Here is a 13,115-nt window from a genome sequence, read left to right as displayed (position 1 = left end):
GCCGCTAACAAAGAGACGCGTTTGTCAGCAACGCATCGCAAATGAGAGAACGCCTGTGAAAGTGTTGTGATTACCGTACGAAAATGCATGCAAGAATGACAGTAAAGGACGATGAGGAACTTTCTGGAACGAAAGAGGAGGACGAGCCACAACGTCAACTTCTGGACGCTGTTCGCATACAGGCTCGTGTTGTGTTTCCCAGAGCAGGTTTGTACTTTTATTCTACTCGCACTTGTCTCGTTACTTACTGCTTTCTATTGTTAAAATAAAAAAATACCCCAGTGTTTATATTTGAATATAATTTGTAAAATAACTTTGTCACATCGTGATGGCCAAATGAAATCTCGTGCAGTGTTGACGATTTTCATACAATTCCTCCCAGTTCTTGAAAAAGCTTAATTTCTCGAGGTTTCACGAGCATACAAACCACCCATTAATTTTCTACAGCGCATATCCTGATTAGGGTCGCGGGTGTGTTGGAGCCTAACCGAGCTGACTTCTGGCAAGAGGTGGGGTACACCCTGGACTGGTCGCCAACCAGTCGCAGGGCACATACAGTCGAACACCCATTCGTATTCTCACATTCACACCCAAGGACAATTTGGAGAATTCATTTCACCGACAGTGGTGTGAAAAGTGTTTGTCCGCTTGCTGATTTATCTTTGTCTTGTGTGTGTATGTTTGTCACACATCTTTCTCATCATCAATCAAATTTAAATATAAGCCAAAGACAACACAAGTAAACACAAAATGCAGTTTTTAAATGACGCTTTTTATTATTAAGGGAGATAAAAAAAAAAAAATCAAAACCTTCATGGTTCTGTGTGAAAAAGTGATTGCCCCCTAAACTAAGGTCCGATCACAAGATGGAGCAGTGTTCTATTTAAATTAGACTTTACACCGATTTTATCGGCCCTATCGGTATCGGCCGATAATTAGCATTTTATGCTGATCGGCTTTAATGTCATAATTCGCCGATATGATCGGCTCTGCAAAAGACATATACTCCGCGTCGCCATCGTGCACAGTATATTTGAATCCCAAAGCCAGTTTATTTTCAGCCTTGTCGCGTGTCTTTTGACGTCGTCCTGTATATCTGTATGTATAAACGAGCTTTTGGATTCAAATATACTGTACACAATGGCGACGCAGAGTAAATGTCTTTTGCAGAGCCGATCATATTGGCGAATTATGATATAAAAGCCGATCAGCATAAAATGCTAATTGTCAGCCGATACAGATCAGGCCGATCAGATTGGTGTAAAGTGTACTGTATACGAAGTATCTTCAAAAATATTTTCTATTCAGGTCATGTATTCTCATCAGTCAGGTCAAACCAACATTACATGACAGAAATAATGGGTGCTACCTTACTGTAATTAAATTAGTGTTATTAAATTACTTCACACGTACAAAACCTTAGAGTACAATTCAACATAACGCCGGCATGTTTACGTATACCCGTTGGTGCTAGCACTAGCTTGCTAGGCTACATAACGTTTTGTTGGCTGCTTGTGAGCTGTATTGTATTAAAGGTATGTGAACATATAGCTCAAGCAAACCTTGAATGAGCGTCTTCTCTCGAGCACCGTTGACCACCACCACCATTTTTGTTCTTTTTTGACCATAACAATAGTTGACCAATTGTTATGGTTTTTGACCATAACAATAGTTGACCCCCTCCTTGAGCCGTCACCTTATCGTGGTGGAGGGGTTTGTGTGCCCCAATGATCCTAGGAGCTAAGTTTTCTGGGGCTTTATGCCCCTGGCAGGGTCACCCATAGCAAAGACAAAGCGCTGCTCCAAAAATCCCTATGACGAGTACAATAGATGGATTCAGGTTTCCCTTGCCCGGACGCGGGTCACCGGGGCCCCACTCTGGAGCCAGGCCCGGAGGTGGGGCTCAAAGGCGAGCGCCTCGTAGCGCCTGCACCCATGGGGCCCGGCTGGGCACAGCCCGAAAGGGTAACGTGGGTCCCCCTTCCCATGGGCTCACCACCTGTGGGAGGGGCCATAGGGGTTGGGTGCAGTGCGAGCTGGGCGGTGGCCCGAAGGCGGGGACCTTGGTGATCCGATCCCAGGCTACAGGAGCTGGCTCTAGGGACGTGGAATGTCACCTCTGGCAGGGAAGGAGCCCGAGCTGGTGTGTGAGGTCGAGAATTTCCGACTAGATATAGTCGGACTTGCCTCCACGCACAGCTTGGGCTCTGGTACCAGTCCTCTCGAGAGGGGTTGGACTCTCTTCCACTCTGGAGTTGCCCACGGTGAGAGGCGCCGAGCAGGTGTGGGTATACTTATTTCCCCCCGGCTCGGCGCCTGTACGTTGGGGTTCACCCCGGTGGACGAGAGGTTAGCCACCCTCCGCCTTCGGGTGGGGGGACGGGTCCTGACTGTTGTTTGTGCCTATGCACCAAACAGCAGTTCAGAGTACCCACCCTTTTTGGAGTCCTTGGAGGGGGTGCTGGAGAGCGCTCCCGCTGGGGACTCCATTGTTCTGCTGGGGGACTTCAACGGAAGGGCCTGATTGGGAGGAACGCTCCCCGCCCCCCCCCCCCTCCGATCAGAACCCGAGCGGTGTTCTGTTATTGGACTTCTATGCTCATCACGGATTGTCCATAACAAACACCATGTTCAAGTATAAGGGTGTCCACACGTGCACTTGGCACCAGGACACCCTAGGTCGCAGTTCGATGATCGACTTTCTGGTCGTCTCATCAGACTTGCGGCCGCATGTCTTTGACACTCTGGTAAAGAGAGGGGCGGCGCTGTCAACTGATCACCACCTGGTGGTGAGTTGGCTCCGATGGTGGGGGAAGATGCCGGTCCGACGTGGCAGGCCCAAACGTATTGTGAGGGTCTGCTGGAACTTCTGGCGGAATCCCCTGTCAGAAGAAGTTTCAACTCCCACCTCCGACAGAACTTTGCTCATGTTCCAGGGGAGGCGGGGGACATCGAGTCCGAGTGGACCATGTTCCCCGCCTCCGTTGCTGAGGTGGCCGACCGGAGCTGTGGCCGTAAGGTGGTTGGTGCCTGTCGTGGCGGCAATCCCTGAACCCGTTGGTGGACACCAACGGTGAGGGACGCTGTCAAGCTGAAGAAGGAGTCCTATCGGGATTTTTTGGCATGTGGGACTCCTGAGACAGCTGATGGGTACCGGATGGCCAAGCGGAATGCAGCTTTGGTGGTCGCTGAAGCAAAAACTCGGGCATGGGAGGAGTTCGGTGAGGCCATGGAGAGAGACTTCCAGACGGCTTCGAGGAAATTCTGGTCCACCATCCGGCGTCTCAGGAGGGGGAAGCAGTGCACCATCGACACTGTGTATAGTGGGGATGGGGCGCTGCTGACCTCGACTCGGGACGTTGTGAGCCGGTGGGGAGAATACTTCGAAGACCTCCTCAATTCCACCGACACGCCTTCCCATGAGGGAGTAGAGTCTGGGTTCTCTGAGGCGGGCTCTCCTATCTCTGGGGTTGAGGTCACCGAGGTGGTTAAAAAGCTCCTTGGTGGCAAGGCCCCGGGGGTGGATGAGATTCGCCCGGAGTTCCTCTGGATGTTGTAGGGCTGTCCTGGTTGACACGCGTCTGCAACATCGCGTGGACATCGGGGACAGTGCCTCTGGATTGACAGACTGGGGTGGTGGTCCCACTTTTTAAGAAGGGGGACCGGAGGGTGTGTTACAACTACAGGGGGATCACACTCCTCAGCCTCCCTGCTAAGGTCTATTCAGGGGTGCTGGGGAGGAGGGTCCGTCGGGAAGATGAATCTCAGATTCAGGAGGAGCAGTGTGGTTTTCGTCCTGGCCGTGGAACAGTGGACCAGCTCTACACCCTTGGCAGGGTCCTCGAGGGTGTATGGGAGTTCGCCCAACCAGTCTACATGTGTTGTGTGGACTTGGAGAAGGCGTTCGACCGTGTCCCTCGGGGGGTCCTGTGGAAACCGCACTGAGATCCAACACGACCAGAATTGACACCTTTCCCGAGTCAGTATTCAACCTTATATCATTTAGCACTTTGATAAGAGCAGATTCTGTACTGTGAAGAGTTTGGAAACCTGATTTAAAATTTTAGTCAATTTAAGTTCAAGAAAATTGAGTTGATTAAAAATAACTTTCTCAACAATTTGGTTATGAAATGGAGATTTGTGATGGGTCTATAGCTCGCTAACATGGAAGCGTCCAGTGTTCGATTTTTTAGAAAAGGCTTACTGGGAACTACTTTAAGAGCTTTAGGAAACTCAACTGACCGAAGTGAGCAAATGATTATTTGCTGCAAATCAGCTAGCACAGACTTTGCAAGTTTTGAAAAATTAAGATGGGAATGAATCACGACAGCTCCTTGATGGTTTCAGTTGCTGAACCGTTTTCTCAAAAAATTTTTGGTCAAATGTATAAAACAACACGAGATGGCGCCTAACTGTGTGGTCTCCTCGGTTCCGTGCTCTCTCGTCTGTTTTTGTGTTTTTCGTTCATCTTTGGAGACATTACGCGACTCACTTACACAAGGGAAGGGCTAAACATTAGGGAGTCTATCCCGGACTTTCTTTCACCAACTTTCACAAATTTGCACAGGTTTTTGGGGCATGGAGGTGAAGGCGACGCCACAGAGGTAAGCGAGCTGGAGTGCAGGTCAAGCTCCGTAAGAGAGGATTCCGAATGCCGATCCCGTCGATTCACATCACAAATCTACGCTCCCTACACAAAGAAATGGACGAGCTCCATCTTCTCACAAAGACCAGTAAAGACTTTGGGCGTTCCGCCGCCCTGTGCTTCACGGAGCCATGGCTTTGTGAACGCATCCCAGATGGCGGCGTAATGCTTCTGGGGTTCCAACTACGCCGGGCATACTCCCTCACAGAGTTATCGGGGAAAACAAAAGGCGGTGCGATATGCTTCTATATCAACGATGACGTCACAGGGCTAACACATACTGTAGCCTGAACTTGGAGTCGCAGTTTTTGAACTGGAAGCGATTCTACTCGCCGTAGGCGAGTTTGCTTCATTCATATTCGTCTCCTCAAGCTAAAAGGAATGTCACACTGCTAACTCTCGCTGAACAAGTAAACAAACTTGATGAAAAGCACCCAGATTCACCCCTCATTATTCTTAGGGACTTTAACAAAGCTAAATTCAACCACGAACTCACAAAATACAAGCAGCACGTTGACTGTCCTACCAGGGAAAACAACAATCTAGACCACTGCTATAACACACTAAATGACGACGCATACAGTGCTATCTCCCGTGCAGCTCTGAGCTCGTCTGATTACTGCTTAATTCACTTAATTCCAACATACAGAAAAAACTTGAATGTGTCTGTGGTGAAAACAGTGAGGAAGTGGACTTATGAAGCAAAATTTGAACTTCAAGACTGTTTAGACTGCACAGATTGGAGTGTCTTTGAAACTGGCAGTCTAGATGAATATATGGACTGTGTCACATCTTATATCAGTTTCTGTGAAGATGTGTGTGTACCAACAAACATTTCCCACGTTCAATAACAACAAGCCTAATTCATGTGCGTTTGAGACGACAAACGAGATCCCTACATAATACACATAGTCACAACATGAGAAAAGATTTACCAAACCATGTGTTTGTCTTCTTGTCTTGCAGACATCATCGAAGATCTTCGTACTAAGCGGCAAGAGCCAGAGCCCCCTCACATTAAAGAGGAAGTGGAGGACGAAGTGGTCCACATAAAAAAGGAAGAGGAGCCCATTTTGATGAAAAAAGAGGAGGCAGAAGCACACCCCCACATCAAACAGGAAGAGGAGGAGGAGGATATCGGCAAGTTTCCATCAACTGGTGTTCCTTTAAAGAGTGAAGATGAAGGTCAAGGTGAGGAGAGCAGAGGGGCGGAGCCTCCAGGCAGCAGCTCAAGTCAACACATGACAACAGAAGGTGATGGAGACCACTGTGGAGGATCACAACTAGACGGCCTCTTAGCGCCACTATCAGATAGTGACGACATGATGTCGCACTCTACTCACACTGATGATGGACAGTCTGAAGTTGATATGACATTTCAAACTGACAACAATCGATGGAAATGTTCTCAGTGTGGGAAAACATTTGCTAATAAGAGTAGTTTGAAACAACACAGGAGAACACACACTGGTGAGAAACCTTTTTCCTGCTCACTTTGTGGTCAAAGATTCTCTGTGAAGGGAAGCTTAAAAACACACACAAGATTGCACACTGGTGAGAAACCTTTTTCCTGCTCAATTTGTGGTCAAAGGTTCTCTGTGAAGGGAAGCTTAAAAATACACACAAGATTCCACACCGGTGAGAAACCTTTTTCCTGCTCAGATTGTGGTCAAAGATTCTCTAAAAAGGCAAATTTAGAAATACACACCAGAACACACACTGGAGAGAAACCTTTTTCCTGCTCAGTTTGTGGTAAAAGATTCACAGCGAAGTCAGATTTAAATAAACACGCAAGAACCCACACTGGTGAGAAACCTTATTCCTGCTCAGTTTGTGGTCAAAAATTCTCTGAAAAGAGAAGTTTAAAAATACACGCAAGAGGCCACAGTGGTGAGAAACCTTTTTCCTGCTCAGTTTGTGGCCAAAGATGCTCTTATAAGTATCAGGCTAATACACACAAGTGTGCTGGTGAGAATAGCAGTGATCAAGAAGCTTTTAGTGAAAATGTACGTTTAATCTAAAAAGTAATTGCTACTGACTTGCAAAAATCTAAATTCTTGTATTATGGGTACCAACTGTTCGACACTATTGTTGTCCAAATAGGTTCTAAAACCCCCGCGAGTGTTTAGAATTAACACTAGTGCCAAAATAATTTCAAGGGACTAGTTAAAAGTGAGAACATGGGCACTTATTCCATAGTGCTGGACTCAAAAATGTCTACAGAAACAAAGCCCTCCAAAATACACTGTCGTCATTTTAGAATCATTTACTGATAAAATATTTGATTTTCAGGCAGATTTTTGCCCACCCACATTTTGGACATGTCACAGCAGGAGCCAATTACATTTCCTCATTGAACCTCTGTTTTCCATGGTGTAATTTTTGCACATTGAAAGTCTGGGTGTATTTTTTTTTTAAATAATAATGAGTAAAAATAGTGATTGTGAAATTCAAATGACTCCTTGAGAAAAGATAACGATGTCATCCTACATAAAGTAAATCTTGCAGATTTATTTCCTCATACGTTGGCTCAATTTTGAATTGATGGCACCACAAATGTATAGTATACAGTGGGGCAAAAAAGTATTTAAGTAGGAGAGAGGCCTGTAATTTTCATAATAGGTATACCTCCCCTATGAGAGACAAAATGAGAGTTAAAAAATCTCCAGAAAATCAGATTGTCTTTTTAAATAATTTATTAGCAAATTATGGTGGAAAATAAATATTTGGTCAATAACAAAAGCTCATCTCAATACCCTTTGTTGGCAATGACAGAGGTCAAAAATTTTCTGTAAGTTTTCAAACACTGTTGCTGGTATTTTGGCCCATTCCTCCATGTAGATCTCCCCTAGAGCAGTGATGTTTTGGGGCTGTCGTTGGGCAACACAGACTTTGAACTCCCTCCAAAGATTTTCTATGGGGTTGAGATCTGGAGACTGACTAGGACACTACAGGACTTGGAAATGCTTCTTCCGAAGCCACTCCTTCATTGCCCGGGCGGCGTGTTTGGGATCATTGTCATGCAGAAAGACCATCTTCCACCACCATCAAAGACCATTTCTTCTTCAATGCCATTGTTGGTGGAAAGAGGTTCAGATTTCATCTTCAATGCCACTGCTGGTGGAAGGAAAACTCAACGACAAGTTGAGTTTTTACCAAAAAGTTCTATTTTGGTTTCATCTGACCATATGACATTCTCCCAATCCTCTTCTGGATCATCCAAATTCTCTCTAGCAAATGTCAGACGGGCCTTGACATTTACTGGCTTAAGCAGTAGGAGATTATCAGTGGTCTTGTATGTCTACCATTTTCAAATAATTGCTCCCACAGTGGATTTCTTCACACAAAGCTGCTTACCTATTGCAGATTCAGTCTTCCCGCCCTGGTTCAGGTCTACAATTTTGTTTCTGGTGTCCTTTGACAGCACTTTGGTCTTGGTCATAGTGGCGCTTGGAGTGTGACTGTTTCAGGTTGTGGACAGGTGTCTTTTATACTGATAACGAGTTCAAATAGGTGCCATGAATACAGGTAACAAGTGGAGGACAGAGGAGCCTCTTAAAGAAGTTGTTACAGGTCTGTGAGAGCCAGAAATCTTGCTTAGTTGGCAGTGAGCAAATACTTATTTTCCACCATAATTTGCCAATAAATTCTTTAAAAAGCTGATTTTTTTTTCCTTTTTCCTCATTTTGTCTCTCATAGGTGAGGTATACCTATGATGAAAATTATAAGCCTCTCATCTTTTTAAGTGGGAGAACTTGCAGAATTGGTGGCTGACTAAATACTTTTTTGCCCCACTATATGTGTAAATGTATGTATAGATCACAAAGGCGTTTCTGTAGACGGCATTGTGTGACAGATGTGGCCGTCATAACGTCAGATGACCCATGATGGTCTCCTGTCCTGAAACTGCAGCTGATCTGATTTGAGCTTACCTGATCCATAAAATCTAAAATATTGGGCTGATTGTTGTAATATTTTCAGAGGTTGAAGCTGCCCTGAGTAGAGATGTCCGTGTAAACTTTGGTGATGATTGTTGACATTTTTTGGATATTAAGCCACTTTTATTGGGTTCATGCATGAGGCCTGCAAGGATGTGGCACTCGCCCGCCATGTTTGTATAATTTTAATGATGACACCCTCATAAATTTGTGATTTTCCAGCACATTAAATTAGTGTTTGAACATAATTTTGGGGTACAAGGTGTTCATGTGATGCAATGATATAGGACAGCAACAAAAGATATCATACCAACTTGAACAAAGTGGTGTTTGGAAACTCAAGCAAATTGTATTTTTATTTGTTTTTATTTCCTTAGAAGTTGACTAATTACTGCCACTTGATAGTATGGTACATTCCTTTTCCCACATCAGGTATGCCAGTGCTTTTCAATTTTTGATTTTGGCGATGAAAAAGAGGCATTCGAAAGGGAATTAGTTTTTTACCAATTGCTCCAAAATGTATTGTCATTTGAAATGACTACCAGTTTTATTTTCTTACAAAGAAACAATACATAAAATGAACTTGTTTGTGAAATATGGACCTTGAAGACCCATGCTTTCTTTGAGCAATGCATGTTTTGTCAAATGTTTCAGTTATGTCAATATCAAATAAGTGAATGATTGATTGAAATAAGACTGGAAAGAAACTTTGACTTTTGGTGGTAAACTGTATTTGTAATCGTTAATAAAATACACTCCTTTAAACAGCGAGGGTGACTCAATTTTCTTGTATATCAAATCAATTTCCCCCATTAAAAAGAATGGAAATGTCTTTAATCCATTGGAAACCCTCCAAAAACAAAATGCTCGTAACATAAAGCAAAAAAAAAAAAATGGCCCAGGCAACAAGGCCTAAGTGGAAAAACTGCAAAGCTGGGGTACTGTGGAGTATCACAAGCAGAGATCAGATCGTGACGACATGACATCACACTCCTCACACTGATGAAGATAATAATGATTAAAAAGTCTGAAGGTGATATAACAAGTCACACTGTGAACAAACGATGGAAATGTTCTCAGTGTCGGAAAACCTTTGCTTGTAAGAGCAAACAACACATGAGAAGACACACTGGTGATAAACCTTTTGCCTGTTCACTTTGTGGTCAAAGATTCTCTACTAAAGATTGGGCGAAGAAACACAAGTGTGCTGGTGAGAATCGCAGTGATCAAGAAGCTTTCATTGAAAATGTCAATGTTTAATTTTAATAGTAATGACTATCATTCAGATTTACAAAAAAAAAAATCTATATTTGTGTATTTTACCTACCACATTTTTTTTTCACGTTGTCTTTGTGTTTTCTAAAAATCTCCTAACGATAAATGTGGTGCCAAAATCCACAAATTAAGGCATGCCTTGTCCAATAATTTAGTGGTGTCCATATAAAGTAAAATGAATGATTGATTGAACTAGACCGTAAAGAAGCATTGACTTTTCGTGGTAAACTGTAAAGTGTGATCCATAATCAAATACATTTCTTCAAAGAGTGAGAGTATCTCAATTTATTTGTATCTCAAATCCATTTTTCCCCATTGAAAAGAACTGAAATGCCTTTAAAGTAGCACTAAGCAGGCCCAAAAAACATGTAAATTTGACACACCACAGAGAAGAGTAATGTTCACAAGCCTGCCCAATTCGCATGAATAAAACAAATCGCTCAGTATATAAAATCAGGTTTATATATAATATTGAATAATAAGGGCCACCTCTCAGCTCTCCGACGCTGTGGGCGTGTCGAATGGATGCGCCAAAAGGAATCTAAAATACTGAGGGGTGATGGCTTGTACGATGTAAAATCACGTGAGGAGGCTCAACTTCAAAATTGAATGGTTATGATTATAATGGTTACAATGGTCATGGATGGTTGTTAATGATATGACACAGCTGAAAACAGCGCCTGACGACATCGGGACAATAGGAGGAACCCTAACCCTAGTTCGACAGTCGGCACTGCCCCATTCACTTGCATCAAGTTACCCACGAAGCCATGTTGTCTCTGGTGAAAGTTTCCAAATATATCCGTCATAAAATGAGCACTGCAGAGTCCGCTGGCGGTGTTGATGTTCAGTTATTGTAATTGGACTTCAGTTCCAAACTAATAAATTCAACTTTAAATGATCCTGTTCAGATTCAGTTTTTTAAAGGAATGCTTCTAATTAAAGAATACAAGTTCAAATGATGTTTTTCAAATTCAGTTTTTGAATGCAATTATTCAAGTGTAGAAATTCAATTACAAGTGATTCCAATTCAGTTCCTGCTGGCTCTTATTTTAGCCCAAAAGTCTCCAAAAGGTCTCCGCTGTTCAATTTCAGTACGACTCCTTGGCGACACGGCTAGTCTCCAGGAGACTCTTAAGAGGCACAAAGACATTTCCACAGCTAGCGGAGACTTATGTCGCCATTAGGTCACCAACTCGTCTCAAGACCAGGGAGATAGGGGTCTTACAGAATGATTGGGATTCCTTTAAGATGAACTCATTGCGATGTGTCAGCCTCTCAACCTCTCTTAGGGTTTGGGGCAATGTGCTTTAGAAGTATGACTGGCATTATCTGCAGTTTGAATAAACTGTTACTCTATCAGAATCTGTCTCGTAAATGTAAGATTTGTGTCTCTACATGCAATGATCATTAGAAATGAACTCTTTCACCCAGTTGAAAGCTGGCACCCCGTATGAAAAATCTGCTTGACAAAAAAATGAATAATTTTGGTTCAAAATGTCTGAGTATCATTTTCATTGCCAACAGATGGTTCACTTTTGAGGTCATCACTGATTTTGACTAGCTCTCATTGCCTCAAAATCATGTTGAGTTTTTCACCTGTTTCACACTGTACAGTATCCCACCTTTCAAATGACACCTGTTGTGAAAAATCCTTCATTAATTTTCCATTTCGCTTATCCTCACTAGGGTCGTGGGTCTGCTGGAGCCTATCCCAGCTAACTCTGGGCGAGAGGCTGGGTACACCCTGAACTGGTCGCCAAAAAAGATGGGACAGGTGGGTGCCATGATTGGGTGCAAAAGGAGCTTCCCTGAATTGCTCAGTCATTCACAAGCAAAGATGGGGCGAGGTTCACCTCTTTGTGAACAAGTACGTGAGAAAATAGTCAAACAGTTTAAGGACAATGTTCCTCAACGTACAATTGCAAGGAATTTAGGGATTTCATCATCTATGTTCCATAATAACATCAAAAGGTTCAGAGAATCTGGAGAAATCACTGCATGTAAGCGGCAAGGCCGAAAAGCAACATTGAATGCCCGTGACCTTCGATCCCTCAGGCAGTTCTGCATCAAAAACCGACATCAATGTGTAAAGGATATCACCACATGGGCTCAGGAACACTTCAGAAAACCAATGTCAGTAAATACAGTTCGGCGCTACATCCGGAAGTACAACTTGAAACTCTACTATGCAAAGCAAAGTGGAAAAGTGTTCTGAGTCCACATTTCAAATTGTTTTTGGAAATTGTGGCCGTCGTGTCCTCCGGGCCAAAGAGGAAAAGAACCATCCGGACTGTTATGGACACAAAGTTCAAAAGCCAGCATCTGTGATGGTATGGGGCTGTGTTAGTGCCAATGGCATGGGTAACTTACACATTTGTGAAGGCACCATTAATGCTGAAAGGTACATACAGGTTTTGGAGAAACATATGCTGCCATCCAAGCAACGTCTTTTTCATGGACGGCCCTGCTTATTTCAGCAAGACGATGCCAAACCACATTCTGCACATGTTACAACAGCGTGGCTTCGTAGTAAAAGAGTGTGGGTACTAGACTGGCCTGCATGCAGTCCAGACCTGTCTCCCATTGAAAATGTGTGGCGTATTATGAAGCGTAAAATTCGACAACGGAGACCCCGGACTGTTGAACAGCTGAAGCTGTACATCAAGCAAGAATGGGAAAGAATTTCACCAACAAGGCTTCAACAATTAGTGTCCTCAGTTCCTAAATGTTTATTGAGTGTTGTTAAAAGAAAAGGTGATGTAACACAATGGTAAACATGACCCTGTCCCAGCTTTTTTGGAATGTGTTCCAGCTGTAAAATTCTACGTTAATGATTATTTGCTAAAAACAATAAAGTTTATCAGTTTGAACATTAAATATCTTGTCTTTGTCCTCAGAACTGTGAGGTTGAGAAGGGCAGAGGAACATGAGGCTCTTTGTACGGGAGGCGGAATGGATCGGAGGCTGCGGGCTCGGAAGGAGTACTTACGGGAGGGGGGTCGGTCGGCATTTTGGAAGAAAGGACGGAAACTTGTTGCGTGACAGTGGTTAATGATTCCATGAGTTCCTGCAGAGCTTTGTCCTGTCTTCCTATATGGGCACCTTGGAGAGTGAGTGCTTGTCTTAGCGCCTCCGGGGTTGCTGGGTCCATGATGGCCAGAGTATTCTGTCACGATACGAAAGTATCTGTTGTGACTGGACCCAGAAGCAAACAGAGGCAGAGAAGTTTGCGGTGAATTATTTATTGAAGAGGA

At 43.8% G+C, this 13,115-nt stretch overlaps 1 protein-coding gene across 3 annotated transcripts in view; it reads left to right on the top strand.

Moving 5' to 3' along the window:
* LOC133397333 (gastrula zinc finger protein XlCGF7.1-like) overlaps nt 1-9,342 on the top strand; it is a 9,571-nt gene extending 229 nt beyond the window's left edge. The window contains exons 1-3 of one of the 3 annotated variants that reach the window (XM_061668081.1): nt 1-207; nt 4,568-4,604; nt 5,612-9,342. The exon at nt 1-207 is cut by the window's left edge and continues 229 nt beyond it. In XM_061668081.1, the coding sequence (XP_061524065.1) occupies nt 5,722-6,666 (945 nt within the window). In that variant the 5' untranslated portion in view covers nt 1-207; nt 4,568-4,604; nt 5,612-5,721 and the 3' untranslated portion in view covers nt 6,667-9,342. Of the gene's footprint in view, nt 208-4,567 lie in introns of all 3 variants that reach the window. The other 2 variants (XM_061668079.1, XM_061668080.1) reach the window with 2 other exon arrangements.
* Nucleotides 9,343-13,115: the final 3,773 nt, after the last annotated feature.

This window comes from Phycodurus eques, chromosome 22 (assembly GCF_024500275.1).
Source record: "Phycodurus eques isolate BA_2022a chromosome 22, UOR_Pequ_1.1, whole genome shotgun sequence".
Taxonomy (NCBI): domain Eukaryota; kingdom Metazoa; phylum Chordata; class Actinopteri; order Syngnathiformes; family Syngnathidae; genus Phycodurus; species Phycodurus eques.
This window is presented reverse-complemented; position numbering and strand designations above follow the sequence as displayed.